Source organism: Bufo bufo, chromosome 2 (assembly GCF_905171765.1).
Source record: "Bufo bufo chromosome 2, aBufBuf1.1, whole genome shotgun sequence".
Taxonomy (NCBI): Eukaryota; Metazoa; Chordata; class Amphibia; order Anura; family Bufonidae; genus Bufo; species Bufo bufo.
The window spans coordinates 142,896,214-142,915,488 of NC_053390.1; the positions used below are offsets into that span (position 1 = coordinate 142,896,214).

Here is a 19,275-nt window from a genome sequence, read left to right on the forward strand (position 1 = left end):
GGACCACCAGAGGACCAGGTAGCAGGTATATTAGACGCTGTTATCAAAACAGCGTCTAATATACCTGTTAGGGGTTAAAAAAATCACATCTCCAGCCTGCCATCGAACGATCGCCGCTGGCAGGCTGGAGAGCCACTCGCTTACCTTCCGATCCTGTGTGCGCGCGTTCACAGGAAATCTCGGCTCACGCGAGATGACGCCAATCGGCGTTAGTGTGACCTGGGAGCGCCGCAGAGATGACGCCTTTCGGCGTTAGCGTGGCGGGAAGTGGTTAAAGGAGTTCTTCAGGACTTTTATACTGATGACCTCTTCTCTGGATAGGTCATCAGTATCTGATCGGTAGAGGTGTGACACCCGGGACCCTGCCCACTGATCAGCTGTTTGACAAGCATAGGTGCTTGCAGGAGTGTCGTGGCCTTCTCACATCTTAGCCTAGACCAGGGATCAGCAAACTCCGGCACTCCAGGTGTTGTGAAACTACATCTCCCATCATGCACACTTGCTTGGATGTTCTCTGAACTCCCACTGAAGTGAAAGGAGCATACTGGGTGTTGTAGTTTGACAACAGCTGGAGTGCCGAAGGTTGCTGATCCCTGGCCTAGACCATGTGAAGTCGCATTCATCGTTCACATGGCCTAGGTGCAGCCCAACCCCATTGAAGTGAATGGGGCTGTGTGCAATACTAAGCCCAGTCGCTGTACAATGGACCCCGGAGAGAAGGCCGCATCACTACTGCGAGGGTCGGTGCCTTTTCAAACAGCTGATCAGCAGGAGTCCCAGACGTCGGACCCCCATCGATCAGATACTGATGACCTATCCAGAGGATAGGTCATCAGTATAAAAGTCTCAGCAAACCTCTTAATTCATTCTCACCTCTGTTTCGGTTCAGAACATATAGTTATACACTGATCATCCATAACATTAAACTGACAGCAAAAGTGAATAGCATTGTCTTGTGACAATGGCACTTGTCAGTGAATGAAACTGATGCATTGGAAGGAGGAGAAGTGGGCAAGCATAGGGATCTGACAATGGCCAAATTGTGAAGGCTAGACGACTGGGTCAGAATATCTCCAAAACAGCAGGTCTTGTGGGGTATTTTTGGTATGCTGTGGTTAGTACCTACCAAAAGTGGACCAAAGAAGGACACAGGGTCATGGGCACCCAAGGCTTATTGATAATCGTGGGGATTAATGACAAGCCAATCTGGTCCGATCCCACTGAAGAGCTACTGTAGCACAAATTGCTGAAAAAAGTTAATGCTGGACACCTTCAGAGGTCCTATGGAGTCCATGCCTTGACGGCACCATTAGTCCACAGAGCTACAATGTGTTGCTTACAAGTGGCCTTCTGGCCATAATACTGTTGAGCACATTGACCCCTGATAAAAAGTAGCTTTTTAAAATGTGTAGGATCAACCTATCGACAGAGATAGCTAGCTGAACTGAGAGGGAGGGCAGAGTAGGGCAAATACAGGTAGCGTGCTAGCTGTTAGACATCTAGGGTGATACACTGCCTTCACTGCACTGACTGCCTCTGATCCATCTCTTACAGCAGGCATCCTCAAACTGCGGCCCTCCAGCTGTTGCAAAACTACAACCCCCAGCATGCCCGAACAGCCTACAGGTATCAGCCTACAGCAGGGCATTGTGGAAGTTGTAGTTTTACAACAGCTGGAGGGCCATAGTTTGAGGATGCCTGTATTATTGATGCATATTTCGTGTGCGCAGTAGATTTCATATAGGTCTATGCTATCACAATACAACACGCACATTTTAAGATTTCAATATTTTTGGAACCTAATATTTTAGGATTTCAACATACAGTAAAAATGCAATACTTTAAGCCTAACTTTAGCATTGGAGGGATTATCCCATGACTAATGTAAAAAATGAAAATCAGACATCATATAGTACATGACAATCACTTTCTAACAAAGCTTGAACCAAACCTGTACCTCACATGGATCCAGAGATCTCCCCATCCATTACTCTGCTAGATTTACAGTATATGAAGCTGACAGATCAGTGAAGTGTCTTTTCTGCTGCAGCTATCTCCCTATGACAGCTCAGTAGGAGGATGAAACTGAGCATGTGCGGCCTTCTCATTGAGCAGGACAAAGAAATAAGAAAAATAACAAACAGCAAGTGGAGCTATGCAGATACATTTTTTGAATAATTCAGAGGCTATATGAAATTTAAATTACATGCAATTACAAAAGTATTCAGATGAAGGTGTTAGTTTGAAAACTATAGAATATTTTTCTTGGGATAACCCCTTTAAGCACTGTGTCAGCACGAGGAGGACCTACAGAGTATTAGGTAGATGATTTTAATCTTATGGCTAATTAGTTTATATATGCTATGCTATACAATATATACCAAAGACATGTCAGAGTTTGTACTTAAAGGGGTATTCCAATCTTGGACATTGGGGGCATATCACTAGGATATGGCCTCAATGTCTGATAGGTGCGGGTCCCAGAGGTCACCCTCCATAAATTTCTATGGGAATACCAAAAATTGGCGAGCAGCGTGCTTGTGTATTTTCGCAAGTCCCATTGAAATGAATGGGTAGCACACTGCGTATGCGCTGCCACTGCTCCATTCACTTCTATAGGGCTTACGGAAATAGCCAAGCCAGCACTCGGCTAGGTTCTGCAGTCCCATAGAAATGAATGGAGGGTGGTTGTGCATGAACAGTGCACCCTCTGGCACTTTGCGGGTTCTTTACTAAGTATAGGTGCGGGTCCCAGAGGTGGGACCCACACCTATTAGACATTGGGGGTATATCTTAGCGATATGTCCCCAATTACGTTTTTAGCAGACCATACCACTTTTCTGGTAAGGTGACTGCACTGGTATATAAACCTGGTTTTACAATTATTGTCTGATATTATTATTTTATCATATTTAACCTCCTGGCTAACCCCTGTGCTCATATACCCATATATGCATATTAAAGTGAAAATTTGATGGGAGATTAAAGTTCTAGGTTTTTGTTAAATTAAGTGTTGAATCAGGAGCCAGACACAGGAACCGCTGACACACCACATTATCCTAACATAAGAATACTGCATAAATTATTGTCAGGCTGGATAGTTCTTATCAAGTACAGCCAGGAAGGAAAGTAGTTTTATACTGCAGATAAACTGTACCAGAATAATTACTGTCCTATCTCAGAAAAACACCATTTAAAGTGGCATTATGTAGTACTTTAATGGTATCGATGGTCCATACCAAGCACAATGTATTACCAATAGACATGTTCAGATCAGGGAAGGCCTCTTCTTTTGTACACTCATTTTGCACTTATGTCCTGTTCAACAGTCCCATTTAAGGCTGAATTCACAATGTATTTCCAGGGCTGTATGTTCTAGAATAATTCCAGGTGCAAGTCCTAATGCCCAAATTCACCTGCCAATGACAAAATGTGTTTCCTTTGATATATGTTGCTATTCCTTTTTTTTCCAGCTGTATGACATAATACAGTCTGATGTTCTATTCCATACAAAATATAAAAAGTATACAGTGTAGTGTACATTTTTTAACATGGGAGTTCATGAGTAATGTATATCATTGTATGGATTTACAGTAGCATCCGTAGTAGTCATCCATCTAAGGTAAAGTACTGTGCAAAAGTTTCTGGGGGAAAAATGCTGCAAAGTAAGAATGCTTTTAAAAATAGAACTGTCTTATGGGCATTGGGTGTGGAACTACTTCACCAACACACTGGTTTGACTTAAGGCTAGACCTAAGGATGTTATCCCGGCAGTCCCTGGTTTTCACAGGGATCCAGAATCGTTGAAGGGGACCCACCAGGCTGCTACCTCTTAGAATAGTCCTGGGGTGGTTGGCAGCTGATCCACGGAGGTCAGAGTTTGAAAACAGGCAGAGGTCTAGGCAGAGTCTGTGCAAATCGGTGAAACTAGTCAGGGCAGGCAGCAAACAGAGCGGTAAACATGGCAAAGGTCAGTACATGGGCAGACAAAGGGAACAGCACACCTTCACCAGGAACTCGCAAGCTCGATAACCTACAGCTCAGGCACCCCTAGAGGAAGGCCCCTTAAATGCCCTAAGGTGACCATCCATTGGCTGGAGGAGACTAGTTTGCACCCACTGGCAAGAGTTGAAGAGTGAGTGCCTAAGAGACAGACCAGGAGGACTTGGCATGTGGGATGCTGGTAGTCGGACCTGCTGCTGGTGATCAGCAGAGGACAAGCTGTTCTGGGCCGCTGAGACAGAAGAATCTGGGTGAGTTATATGGTGCCCCATGGCCACCGGGGGAGGTGGAGCAGGACAGCGGCACGCACATTCCGACATTGTAACAAACTGTTAATAGTTTACTTTGATCAATAAACAAAAAACAACAAGAACGAACAAGAGAAATCAAATTAATATTCGGTGTGACCACCCTTTTCCTTCAGAACAGCATCAGTGCTTATGGGTACACTTGCACACAGTTTTTGAAGGAAATTGGCAGGGAAATTGTAACAAACATCTTGGAGCACTGACCACAGATCTGCTGTGGATGTAGGCTTGTTCAGATCTTCCTGTCTCGTCATGTAATCCCAAACAGACTTTGATGTTGAGATCAGGGCTCTGTGGAGGCCATATCGTCTCTTCCAGGACTCCTTGTTCTTTTTAGATTGAAGATAGTTCTTACTGACATTGGGTGTATGTTTGGGGTCCTTGTGCTGCTGCAAAATAAATGTAAATTTAAACTATTAACACTTCTGTTTCTGAAAGCATTCTTACTATGCAGCATTTTTCCATACCTGCCTAAAACCTTTGAACAGTGCTTTATATGTTAGGAAATACTCTCAGCCTATTGTCCCTTAGGCTAAATAATGCAGATCTGCAGACCAGAAGCTGATAGAGAACAGATAGTGGTTTGTGGCATATATGTATTGGGATTACATCTAAACATACTAATATGCAATTCCTATTTTCCCTTAATTTCAGATGTGATGCCAGTATAACAAAATTATCAGGAGAGCTAATAACCACTAAAAAGGAGCTGCATACGCAGGAGAAAGAGTTTCACAATATAAGTGCTGCACTGGAGGCACATATGAAGGAGCTCGACTTTAAGGTTAGAGACATGGGGCATCTTCCATCAAATCATTGAAAGAAGTTCATTTACTGTATTTCCTGTTTCTTACCCTATCAACAATACACACACAGACACTAGGACCAATTTTATTCGAAGCCCGTTATCCTATCGGTATGGTTTTCAAGTTTTATTGGAGACTGGACTACCCTGAGGAAACCTACACAAACACAAGAAGAACATGTGAACCCTATGCAGATTGGTTGGATCCATATCTAGGACCCCAGTTCTACATGGGAGCAGTGCTTTCTCTTACATTCATCACGATAAATGGATGAAATATCACTTTATGTTATTACCATTTTATCTTTAGTTTGCGTTTCCTGGACTGGAGGAGGTACAACATAGCAGCCCAGTTTAAATCTAAGATATTGCTATGGGTGATATCAATAGTTTTTGATTACAGTCGTTTTCTATACATGAGGCCCCATATGAGTGCCACAAGATGATCTCCCTTACTCAATAGCATAAAAATGAATGGATCATCTATTCTTCTGATTCTATGTTGTGCCGTTCCTTTATTATTTCTACTAGAAGTTATGAATTTCTAGCAGTCTGCAGTAAGGGTACAGAGGGGTAGTAAAAAGTTGGGGGGGGGGGGGGTGTACCTGCACAGTCTGAAAATGGCAGCACTGATCAGATACAGTGAGTCTGTGCAGGGGCACCTCCCACCCCCAACTGTTTAACATCCCTCTGTACCCTTACTGCAGACTGCTAGCAATTCACTTATAACTTCTAGTAATAATAATAAAGGAACGGCACAACATAGAGTCAGAAAAATAGATCATCCAGAAGTGTTAATACATGGGGAATGCATGAAGCTATTAAAACAGGCATGTCAGGAGTGGTGAAAGGTCCTCTTTAAGTCAAATACACAGTTCTGTAACATAGAGCAGCCCTCATTGCTCTGCTATTTTATGCATACGTTAGTTAAATAGCATTAGTGTCATTTATTTGCAAGTTAATTTGTTGTTTAGTGAATATGCTTCAGGAATTTCAAAGCTTCTTATTCCTTGCAAGAGTGTCCATAAATTCTGCATTCCTAGACATTGAAGACTCATGCTGCATGGTGACACTTCCCACAGACAGTGAGGGGGCTGAACTTGGCATCATTTTTCTAAACGAGGAACATCTTAAAGCTCCTATTTTTATTTTACTATTACCAGTTCATGAGCATTACCTTATATTACATAGTAGAGGGATGTGACTCACTGTAAAAGCGACCAGCTTGTCTTCGGTCTGTATATCACGTATAATTCTGTGCTGGATGAGTTATAATACTTGAACTTAATTTGGGTTGTCCCCAGGGGTGGAATGACTGTTCAGACACAGAAGGGTCTGCACAAGAAATACACTAAGGGCTCATGCACACAAACGGTTTTTTTCTGTGTCCGTTCCAATTTTTTTGGGGAAAAAATGGAAATGACTGTGTGCATTCCATGTCCATATGTCCGCATAGCCGTTCCGTAAAAAAATAGGACATGTCCTATTATTGTCCGCATTACGGACAAGGATATGACTGTTCTATTATGGACAGGACGTTCCGTCCCGCAAAATGCGGAATGTTCACGGCCAGTATCCATGTTTTGTGGATCTGCAATTTGCATATTATTATTATAGTGATTGCTAAGGATCCTTTATCCTCATCGACTATTATAGTTGAGGGGTCCAGACCACTTTTAGTGTATCCCTGGTTATCCCCTGTGGTACCACTGTAAGCTTTTTCAGACAGATGTGCCATATTGCAGTGAATGGTAGTAAAGACACAGAGCCTACCTGGACAGTGGATCTTCTAAGTTGCCACAGGTGGAGTGCAGCACTTCTGGTTCGGAGTCCATGGGCAGTGGATGACATAGAGTAGAACCACTTGGTAGTAGCAAAATCAGGTGATCGGGTTAGAAGTCAATCACACAGAAAGTCAGGGCAAGCAGCGTTCATGCAAAATCCAGGCAGAAGGTCAAAGGCAAGCATCAATCCAAATCAGAACAGAAACTAACAAATCAACCTGGTTGCTCAGGCATAGAGCAGAGGGTAACTGTTCCTAAAATAGCCATAGAGCTCAGTACTATAAGAGCTAACAACTCTTGTAGCACTGACCTCTATGGTAGAAGACTGCAGGCTACAAGTCAAGTAATTGTGTCACTTTACCTATCATGATCTGGTTTTGTTAACGGTACAAAGACAGAATACTAACTGCCATTGTGGTGTATTTCTTTATTTATTGTGTCTGTAGAGAGATTGAATTATGGAAAGTGAACAGCACTCTGCCTTGTGCCAGTCACTGCCTTGGTTGTCTCTTCACTTTAGAATACAATTTAAACTTACCACACTAATCCACAAAGCTCCACACAGTGTTCCTCATCTCTACATAGACTCCTTCATCTCTGCCGACACTATGATGACACTGCGCATGCGCTAGCTCGCTTATCGCGAGATTACGGCGCTCTAGCTTTCTGATGTCGAGGAGCAAGGAGGAGATTCTGAGGATGCGGGGCAGTGCTGGGCTTCTTCACGCTGGACTCATCTCACGTACAGGACACATCTCAGGTTAATTTGCATAGGGATCAAAATGTTTTTTTTACACAATAAAAGCACACAGAGCTATGGGGACTGGGTATTGCGGATGTGCTAGCGGCCATCTAGCAACCCATGTCCTCAGCTCTATTATACACAAAATCCAGGCTATAGGTTCCCTTTAAAGCAAATTTTCCGGACTGCTGTGTTGTGCTAACATAATGGAGAGGACTCCTGCGCGCATGCACAGCAGTCCTGACAATGTATTTCAGTGCAGCTTTAAACATTGACAGCGGGGTTATGGCAGATAATAGTCCAAGAACATGGTGACAGATCCTCTTTAAGGGATTATTTCATTGGAATATCAATTTGCAAATACCTTATTAGGGAATCCTGAGTTTATAGTGGGAGATCCCTCATCAGCAAGATATCTATTCATCATCCATAGGAGAGAGCAACTACAAAGAGTGCTCTCATCCTGGAAGACCCCACAAGTCTCTACATTATACACAGCCCAGTGCAGTGAACTGCATCATTTCTTGTGCAATGAATCTGAAGGGAAATTGATTAGCTCTTGCCAAGCCCTCCCATGGATCATGGTTGATCACTGTAAGTTTTAAGCAGCAGGATACCATGTAACAGCTTATTTTTGGGTGAGTCATCTAACAAAATAGGATTGTCCACAGCAGATATACATTGCATCATATGCTATAGCTTAATATACCGTATGTCACTTTTGCTCCCTTGAATCTTTCAATTGAGTCCATAGCATTTTATAAAATGCATTGTTAAAAAATAAATTACACAATTATGCATTAAAGTAGCTAAATAATTAGTGGGTGAAACAGATGGCATAGATACTCCAGCTGCACTAGCGTCATATGTACTAAGTTTACAAGAAATATGTCCTATTAATTAAGTGAATGTTTTCTAGCTATTACATAAAATATCGTGATGTAGTTCTATTAAGATGTACATATCAGAGGGCAGGCCAGGGATATAAATGAAGACATTTTCTGGGATGGACATCTGCACATTTTCAGGCACCTAAAATGCATAATTGCTGGCAGGGCTAAACAACTAACAGAAGGGAAATATGCCACATCCCATCTATCTGTCAGCCAGAGTATGTCAAACAAAGTAGATCTGCTAGATGAAGACTTGTATTAGACAGAATGGCAACACAAGTTGAGAAACTAGGATAGTAGATATCAACCCTTCGAAATCCATCTAAACATCCTCCAATGTCTAATAAGTAAAGCCATATAGCGTATAAATGGTTGGCAGTAATGTTTCTAACGGAGTTAACTGGGACAGCCGAGATGGGCTATAATGGTACTACCGTGTCCCAAATCAATTAAATGAATCCGCAAGGGGATACAGAACGAGATGCACTGAGATGACGCGTGAATGGAATATTTGCATGTCTTCTGTGTTTTGTACCCACTTCTGCTTTTGGCTACCAAATCATAAGCAAGTTCTGATGCAAAATAGGGACCATGTCAGGCAGGCCTTACAGCTGTTACATAGACAGGATCTGTTGTGCGTCTCATTTTTCCTTCCTTCTGACAGATCAGAAGAAGGATCAAATAAATGATTATGTCAGCCAGGCTGAAAGGCAAAATAGTGGACCAGTCATGAAGTGAGGAGGGTGGGAACAGCATGAGAAGTCCACAGAGTGGCCCTATGACATAGTGGTGAGGTGGAAGCAGCATGAGGAGACCACAGAATGGCTCAATGACAGAGTCTGGAGGTGGCAGCAGCATCAGGAGGAGGCCACAGGGTGGCACAATGACAGTGTGGAGGTGGTGACAGCAGTAGCATCAGTAGGAGGCCACAGGGTGACACAATGACAGTGTGTAGGTGGCAGCAGCAGCATGAGAAGATCACAGAGTGGCACAATAATAGAGTGTGGACATGGCAGCAGCATTATCAGGAGGCCACAGTGGCAAGGTGACATAGTGTTGAGGTAGCAGCAGAATCAGGAGTTCACAGAGTGGCAAGAGGACATAGTGTCGAGATGGCATCAGCATCAGGAGACCACAGAGTGGCAAGGTGACATAGTGTGGAGGTGGCAGCAGCATCAGGAGACCACAGAGTGACCCGGTGACAGAGTGAGGAGGTGGGTGGTAATACCAGTACCAGCTGAATATGGTGGGTGAAAGAAGGAGCACTTGGCATCAGATGTGTGGCATTAGGCGGGTGGCAGCATCAGAATAGTAGCTGAGGCAGGAAGCCAGAAGAAATCGGTCTCTTTTGTCAAAGTGTTGGTGAGGCACCATGGATGATCTAGTCTGATGCATCAGGCATTGGTGGGTGGAAATCCTGTCTGATTCATGCCTGATTCATCTTGACAAAGGTCAGTCTCTCCACATTTTGGGTGGACAGGCGAGTTCTTCTTGGGGTAACTATGGCCCCCGCCGCACTAAACACCCGCTCTGATGCCACACTACTGGCCGGGCAGGACAGCTTTTCCAGGGCAAACTCTGCCAGTTGCAGCCACAAATCCAGTTTCGCTGCCCAGTAGTCCAGTGGATCTTCAATGTGGGGTGGCAGGGTGCTGTCCAAGTATTCCACCACCTGCTGGTTCAGGTCCTTCTCCAGGTCTAACTGCTGCTGCTGGTGAGTAGTTTCTTCACTAGGCAGGTGAAGAAAGCTGCTCATCAGCGACTCTAGACTCAAGTTGCTGCTGATGGAGCTGGAACTGCTCCTACCCCCCAACCCTGCCACAGCAGCCATGGCAGAGGAATGTGAGCGCAGAGGGCCCCCCCAGTCAGACCTGCGAGAGGATGGACGATGGTGCAGATAGGCAGCGGCCAACTTACTACATAGGATGTTTCTATAGTAATTCAGTTTGTCCTCCCTCCCAGCGGGTATAAGAAAGGCCTCCATTTTGGACCGGTAGCGAGGGTCCAACAAGGGGGAGAGCCAGAAGTCATCCCTCTGGTGACAATTCGGCTGTCACTACATAAGCAAGTGAGCATGCATCGGGCCATTTGTGCAAGTGACTTGGAGGGACTCCCTGCCTCTCCTGCATACTGCCACGGTGTGTCTGGGTCCTCTGCCTCCTCTTCCTCATCGCCCTGTAGCTCCTCTGGCTGCTCCTGCTCCTCCTCTCCTGTCACCTGTGTAGAAAAACCACCCATTTCGCTACACATTGCTTGTCCTCCAATGTCCTCCTCCTCCTCCAGTTCAGCCCCACAGGGCTTATGTGGCCGTGAGATCTAGGTGGCACGTCTCCAGTCCCCTGACCAGCCAGATTTACCAGCATCTCTTCCAGGACATGAAGCAGTGGAATGACGTTGTTCATCCCGTAGTCCTGGCGACTGACAAATAAAGTGGCCTCCTCAAAGGGCACAAGCAAACGGCAGGTGTCACGCATGAACTGCCACTGGCTAACATCGAAGTTACACAGGGGAGTACCTCTGTCTGCCTGTATCATCAAGAAATCGTTTATCACCTTTTTCTGTTTATACAGTCGGTCCAACATATGGAGGGTGGAATTCCAATGGGTCGCTGGGCAGGAACCACATTTACCCATTAGGCCATATATTGACCGTAGTTACAGCTCCACACGTCGGCGCTGCCGTCCACTTTGGCAGACACCGACAGGCTCAAGGACTGGCCCACCTTCTGTTCTACATATGTGTGTCAGGCTGGTACTGCCTTTTTCGCAAAGAAATGACAGCTTATGACTCTCCACCTAGGCTCAGCACAAGCCATCAGTTCTCTGAAAGGTGCAGAGTCCACCACTTGGAAAGGGAGAGACTGCAGCAGCAGCAACTTGGCCAGGAGCACGTTCAGCTTCTGCGCCGTAGGATGAGTGCACGCATACTGTGGTCTCTTGGCAATCGCTTCGGTGATCACTTGCTGATGGAATGACTGATGAGGAGTAGGAGGAGGAGAAGCAGGAGCATCAGGACCAGCAGATGATGGGAAGGACAGACAGCTCCATTCGGCTGAGGTGGTGGAACCTTGACTGCAGGGGCGTCGTTAGGTCAAAACATTCGGGGCTGGAGCCCCAGATGTTTTGTCCAGTGCCCCAAATGCAGGGCCCGCGGCGCCGCCCCCTAGGTAATTTATTCACTTCACTTGCCTCTGTCATCCACAGATCCCCTCCCCGCCCAACGTCGCCTCCTAGCTAATTTATTCACTTCAGTTGTCTCTGTGTAATCTCGCACAGGTGCACTGGCAGAGGCATCGTCGAGCAAAGTGTGCATGCGCCGTCTTCCAGCGCACCTCATTTGACGATATCTCTGCCAGTGCGCCTGTACGAGATTACACAGAGGCAAGTGAAGTGAATAAATTAGCTAGGAGGCGGCGCTGGGTGGGGAGGGGATCTGTGGATGACACTTAGGGGGATCTGTGGATGACATTGTTACGGATGATCTGTGGGGTTGCCCAGACGGCTAGGCCCTTCACTGTAGTTATTAACCCTATTCAGCAGTCCCCCATTCACTGAAGTGAGGACTGCTGAAAGGGGTTAATAACTACTGTAAAAGCCCCCCCCGGTGGTGATGAGGGCGTGGCTTCATGGGGTGGTGGCGTGTCTTCACGTGGCCTCGTGCCCCGGATCTCTTAAGACTCCAGCAACGCCCCTGCTTGATTGCATGAAATTGGGTGCGTGCCACTGGGTGATGCAGCAGTTGCTGTGGCCGGCTGGACCACCACATCGGAGCCACGGTTCTCCCAGGCCACTTTATGGTGACGCTGCATTTGTTGACGCAAGGCCCTGGTGCCAACATTGGCACCCTGGCCATGCTTTACCTTCTGCACACAGATTCTACAAATGGCCGTGTTCGCCTCCTCCGGCTGCTTAACAAAAACTGCCACGATGCTGAGTAGGTGATTTTACCCCCAACACTCCGCACTGACTGACTGCAACCGCCACTGCTCCTGTGAACCCCTGCACCACTACTTTCCAGGCAGGTAGGCTCCTGCAAAGCGGGTGGTCTACCCTGGGCACATTTGGCTCCCGACCTCCCACAGCTGACTCCTGGCAACACTAGCGACTTACTGGCTCCGGCGGTGCCTCACGGGCAAGCTGCCACCCTCTTCTCACGATGATGATGATGAAGGCCCCTAGTTCACCCGGCTCCCAAGTGCGATCAGCTACATCATTGAATACTGTCTGCACGTCACTGATGTCCTCCTCAATTGTCTCTGGGTCAGGAGCTTGATCGCTCGCAACACCAGCTCCCATGCCACTCTCCTCATCACTACTTGCCCACTACAGGAGGAAGCGGCGGATGTCTCCTCCACATCTTGGCTGGCCCAGAAGCTGCTGACTGTCCTCTAGTAGCTCGTCCTCGCTGTATAGTGGAGCTGAGCCCACAGCATATAATACTTCACACCAGATAAACATGCACAACATATAATAAGTCCAACAAAAGCTTTAGTAGTACATATCAGAAAATTACAAGAGTTAAGATAGCAGCAGCATATATACACAGGAGACAGAGGAACCATACAGAAGGTCACATAATGAGTATAAAAACTCATGAATCCATTATATTCTATCACACTTGGATATAGGGGGTGTGAAATCGCACCACATACACAATCCTACAGCTCCATGTGGAGGTCAAGTGTTTAATAGATGAAAGCAGGTATCACGTAGATAATGATAAAACAATCTAAGGTGCCTAGTGCCATAAATATCAAATAGACAATATAAGGAGTGCTGATTATAATAAATATTACCGACCAAGATGGTTCAAACGTCGACGCACGTTTCGCTTGTAGCTTCCTCAGGGAATCCACTGAGAACGGAGCCTCTAAGAGCAGGGGCACGTTCCCCCTGCACCTAGAGGCTAATTAGCATATTATAAAAGTTAAATTTCTGGAGTAACGGGGGCATAGATAAAATTAGGAATAGGCTAGTTAGGTTCAGCTGACATTGGCACATCGCTAATGTCAGCTAGTTTAATAGGGTTAATTCTAGTGACAGAAACCCTTTAAACACTTGACCTCCACCTGGAGCTGTAGGATTGTGTATATGGTGTGCTTTCACACCCCCTATATCCAAGTGTGATAGATGCTAGCTCGAGTATCATGGATTCAGGAGTCTGTATACTCACTATGTGACCTTCTGTATGGTTCCTCTGTCTCCTGTGTATATATGCCACTGCTACTTTAACTCATGTAATTTTCTGATATGTACTAATAAAGCTTTTGTTGGACTTATTTTATGTTGTGCATGTTTATTTGGTGTGGTCAGATTGAAACTGATTGGGCACAGCATACTGTACATATGTGTTGGAGCTATTTTTATTAGGTGTATAGCATATAATACTTCTCTGGCTGAGGGAACAGAAAAGGACAGAGGCAGGTTGAGTACAGGTGAGTACACAGGGCCTGCTCCGGGGCCATGCCAACTAAGGGTTGCATCTGACTGGGGGTGTCTGATGTCACTTGGGACGAAGTGGATGACCAAGTCAACCATTCAAGAACCGCTGGGTTGCTAGTCAAGAAACGACCGCTAGATGACACCGTGAGCACAGGCCTCTCGCTGCGACTCCTGCTGCCACGCCCCCTTACTCTGCTGCAACCTGTGCCTGCACCAGAAACATTTAGACCACTGTCACTCCACTGTGCAGGGCCTGGCACTTCTCTGTCTGACATACTGTTAGATCAAATAAATAAATAAAAAGGAAATTAAATCACCACAAAAAAGTCTGTAATTTTCTCACTTCACCACACAATGCCTAATAAGCCCATTTTTTGCCACTAATACATGCCAAAGAAGGCTTTAGAACATATAACTGCACTGCTGAACGGCAAATAGGTCCTTATTTTTTTCCACTTATACACGTCACAAAAGGTTTTAGAACATATAACTGCACAGCTGAACGGCAAATATATATTTTTTTGCCACTAATGCACACCAAAAAGGGCTTTAGAACATATAACTGCACCGCTGAACGGCATATATATATATTTTTTGTCACTAATACATGCCAAAAAGGGCTTTAGAACATATAACTGCACCGCTGAACGGCAAATATATATATTTTTTGTCACTAATACATGCCAAAAAGGGCTTCAGAACATATAACTGTACCGCTGAACGGCAAATACTTTTTTTGTGCCACGAATACACTCCAAAAAGGGCTTTAGAACATATAACTGCACCGCTGAATGGCAAATAGGCCCCCTACTTTTTTCCACTTATACACTCCACAAAAGGCTTTAGAACATATCTACACCGCTGAACGGCAAATAATATATATTTTTTTGCCACTAATACACGCCAAAAAGAGCTGTAATTTTCTTACTTCACCACACAACAGCATACTTTTTTTGTGCCACTAATACAGTTGTGTTCAAAATTATTCAACCCCCAATGCTGTAAAGGGTTTTAGGGAATTTAGTGTACATTTGTAATTGTGTTCAGAATGAAATCTTACAAGGACTTTTTAAAGAACCAAATGCAACTAAAATGACATCAATTGTTTTTGTAATACAGTATTAAATGTTTTTTTTGTAATTTCTTCATTGACACAATTATTCAACCCCTTTAAAGACTACCACTCTTAAGAACAGAGGTTCATTCAAGTGTTTTCGATCAGGTATTGAAAACACCTGTGGATGTCAAGGAGCAGCAATCAAGCATAATAAGCACCAATTAGGCAGATTTAAAAGGACTGTGATACTCTAGACATTTACTGATGTGTTTACAAACATGGTGAAGTCAAGAGAATGGTCCAGGAAGACAAGAGAAGAGGTGATTTCTCTTCACAGGAAGGGCAATGGCTATAAGAAGATTGCAAAGATGTTAAACATACCAAGAGACACCATAGGAAGCATCATTCGCAAATTCAAGGCAAAGGGCACTGTTGAAACGCTACCTGGTCGTGGCAGAAAGAAGATGCTGACTTTGACTGCTGCGCGCTACCTGAAGCGCAAAGTGGAGAAAAGTCCCCGTGTGACTGCTGAGGAACTGAAAAAAGATTTGTCAGATGTGGGTACTGAAGTTTCAGCTCAGACAATAAGCCGCACACTGCGTAATGAAGGCCTCCATGCCAGAACTCCCAGGCGCACCCCTTTGCTGTCTCCAAAGAATAAGAAGAGTCGACTGCAGTATGCCAAAAGTCATGTGGACAAACCACAAAAGTTTTGGGATAGTGTTCTGTGGACTGATGAAACAAAATTAGAACTGTTTGGGCCCATGGATCAACGCTATGTTTGGAGGAGGAAGAACAAGGCCTATGAAGAAAAGAACACCTTGCCTACTGTGAAGCATGGCTGGGGGTCAATCATGCTTTGGGGCTGTTTTGCTTCTACAGGTACAGGGAAGCTTCAGCGTGCGCAAGGTACCATGAATTCTCTTCAGTACCAGGAGATATTGGATGAAAATGTGATGCAGTCCGTCACAAACCTGAGGCTTGGGAGACGTTGGACCTTTCAACAGGACAATGATCCCAAGCATACCTCCAAGTCCACTAGAGCATGGTTGCAGATTAAAGGCTGGAACATTTTGAAGTGGCCATCGCAGTCCCCAGACTTAAATCCGATTGAGAACCTCTGGTGGGACTTAAAGAAAGCAGTTGCAGCGCGCAAGCCTAAGAATGTGACTGAACTGGAGGCTTTTGCCCATGAAGAATGGGCGAAGATACCCGTAGATCGCTGCAAGACACTTGTGTCAAGCTATGCTTCACGTTTAAAAGCTGTTATAACTGGAAAAGGATGTTGTACAAAGTACTAAGATTGAATGTCACTTGGGGGTTGAATAAAACTGATAATGATGTGAGCACAGAAAAGACATTTGTGGTTATTTCATTATAAATGTTATGTTATATTTGTCTGACTTACAAGTGCCTCTTTGATTTAATTGTAAACAAGATGACTGAAATGATCAAAATCAATGTCAAACTGGCCAAAACACTCAATTTCAGTGGGGGTTGAATAATTTTGAACACAACTGTACATGCAAAAAAGGGCTTTAGAACATATAACTGCACCGCTAAACAGCAAATATATATTTTTTGCCACTAATACACGCCGAAAAAGGGATGTAATTTTCTCACTTCACCACACAACAGCATACTTTTTTTGTGCCACTAATACACGCCAAAAACGGATTTAGAACATATAACCGCACCGCTGAATGGCAAATAGGCCCTTACTTTTTTCCACTTATACACTCCACAAAAGGATTTAGAACATATAACTGCACCGATGAACGGCAAATAATATATAGTTTTTTGCCAGCTAAACACGCCAAAAAGGACTGTATTTTCCTCACTTCACCACACAACGGCTAATAAGCCCTTTTTTCTCCACTATTTATTGAGCCAAAAAAATGCTTTAGAACATATAACTGCACCGCACAAGGAGAAAATAATAACATATAAATATTTCCTTGTAATAAACCCTGTTAATGGCTGTATCAAACAGCACTTGCACCCCAATAACAAGAACGGTTTGCTGGAATTACAAAGCTGTATAATGGCAATTTGAATCCCCAGTCAGTGCAGCAAGGTGTAATCACAAGCTACTGGTTGGACAACATGGGTTGATAGAAATGACAGTGTACAACATGAGATTTTTTATTACTTATGACTGCTAAAAATACATTGGAAGAAAGCAAATATGCAGTTGTATGACAAGTTGAATGATGCATTGGGATTTAGGTTAGGGGTTTCTGAATGTTTAGAATAGAAACATGTGTAATTTGGCAGCCAAACTGTGGATGCATAATCTGGCTGCGGGAACTTTTCTTTTTCTCTTGAGTGCTTTGAGTAAATAGTGCATATTTTAATGCAGGAAACTGATTGTGCTGGCTTCTCTGTTAAATTTCTATTAGGTGATGCAGCTAATAGGAAAAATTGAAACTTCTATTTCTGAACAGAATAACAAAGTGAAGAGTGCCCAGGGGGAACAACGCCATGAGATCCAGCTTCTAGATTTCAAGTATGTATTTTAATTACATTAATGCAGCCCGATGCAGGGATGCGGCTATGTAATGACTAGCCTGGCATAAAACTAGACACTCAATCAATACAGAATACAAAAGCAGAACTTTCCAATTTTACAGTATCCTGGTCACTTCCCTGCTTATTAGAAATGTCTTTCAATTATACGCAGATTACAAGATGTCCCCCTGTGGGAAATTCCAGCAATCTTTTGCGACTTTTTAAACGCCATTGTGACGAAATATAGTCGCAAGTGGTGTTCATAGGCCTCCCTTTGACACTTTCTGAAAACTAGGTGTGGAGAGGGTGGGTCAGTCTTCATTTATGCCAGTTTTCTGGCGTAAATGAAGACAGAAATCTACGGATGTGCCTAATTTGTGATGAGGCTAGCGATAAGCCAGAAATTAAATGCATCCTCCGGCAGCACAGGGGATATTAACCCTTTAAAGACCTGGCCTATTTTCATTTTTACATTTTTGATTTTTCCTCCTCATGTTCCAAAAGCCATAACTTTTTTTGTTTTTCCGTTCACATAGCTATATGAGGGCTTATTTTTGGCGGGACAAGATGCATTTTTTTAATGCCACCATTTAATATACCAAGTTGGGTTTTGACATTACAACTATGCACCAAAAATGACCTGATGTTCTTATTCTGCGGCTCAAAATGCGGCGATACCAAACTTGAACAGTTTTTTATTGTTTTACTACTTTAAAAAAAAAAAAAAAACCTTTAGAAAAATCTAAATTTTCTTTGCATCGCTATATTCTGATAGCCATAATTTTTATATATTTCGGTCTACAGAGCTGTATGAGGGCTTGTTTTTTGCATAACGAACTGTAGTTTTTATTGATACCATTTTTGGTATCATGGCACACGGCGTGTATGGAGCAGGGTCACTGCAGAGGCCCGCTCCATACACCCGCTGGCCCATAACGCCGTGTATATATATATGGCATTATGGGTTAAGGGATTAAGGCCTCCTGCACATGAACGTAGGTGTGCCATTGCCGAATATGTGGATCCGCAATAGACTGGCACCGTTCCGTGTGCATTCCGCATTGACTTGAATGGGTCCATAAATCCGGAGATGTGGAACGGAAGCACGGAATGGAACACTACAGAAGCACTACAGTGTGCAGGAGGCCTAACACTGGTCTTGATAAATCTCCCTTCATATGTTTCACTTCCCTACAGCACCCCCACAGAAAAAATTAAGCATTACACAGTGCCCATTTGAAGGGATTGTCTGTGTACAGCAGAACAGGACATCCTAGCACACATTTCATTACTCTCTTGCCACAGTTTTGTGATGACTCTCGGTCTACTGGTTTTAATATTTGGATTTTAGATGTATTAATGTTAGTTGTGAGAATTTGTATCATTCTGTAATAATTGTATGTGGCATATGTATGTCTTAGGGCTCATGCACACGACCATTATTTCGGTCCGCATCTGAGCCTCCGTTTTTGCGGCTCGGATGTGGACCCATTCACTTCAATGGGGCCGCAAAAGATGCGGACAGCACTCCGTGTGCTGTCCGCATCCGTTGCATACGTTTTGCGGACAAGAATAGGCATGTCTACAATGGGCCACCCGTTCCGTTCCGCAAATTGCGGAAGGCACATGGGCGGCTTCCGATTTTTGCGGATCCGCGGTTTGCGTACCGCAAAAAAACAGCACTGTCGTGTGCTCGTAGCCTTATTTAAACTATGGCTTTCTTTCATCCGTA

General features: G+C 44.3%; 1 protein-coding gene across 1 annotated transcript in view; it reads left to right on the plus strand.

Annotated features, from left to right (window-relative positions):
- The window catches only part of FAM81B (family with sequence similarity 81 member B), a 90,060-nt gene that overhangs the window by 49,338 nt on the left and 21,447 nt on the right, over positions 1-19,275 (plus strand). Inside the window, exons 5-6 of the mRNA XM_040420198.1 lie at positions 4,965-5,094; positions 17,435-17,541. Coding sequence (XP_040276132.1) covers positions 4,965-5,094; positions 17,435-17,541 — 237 coding nt within the window. The remainder of the gene's footprint in view (positions 1-4,964; positions 5,095-17,434; positions 17,542-19,275) is intronic.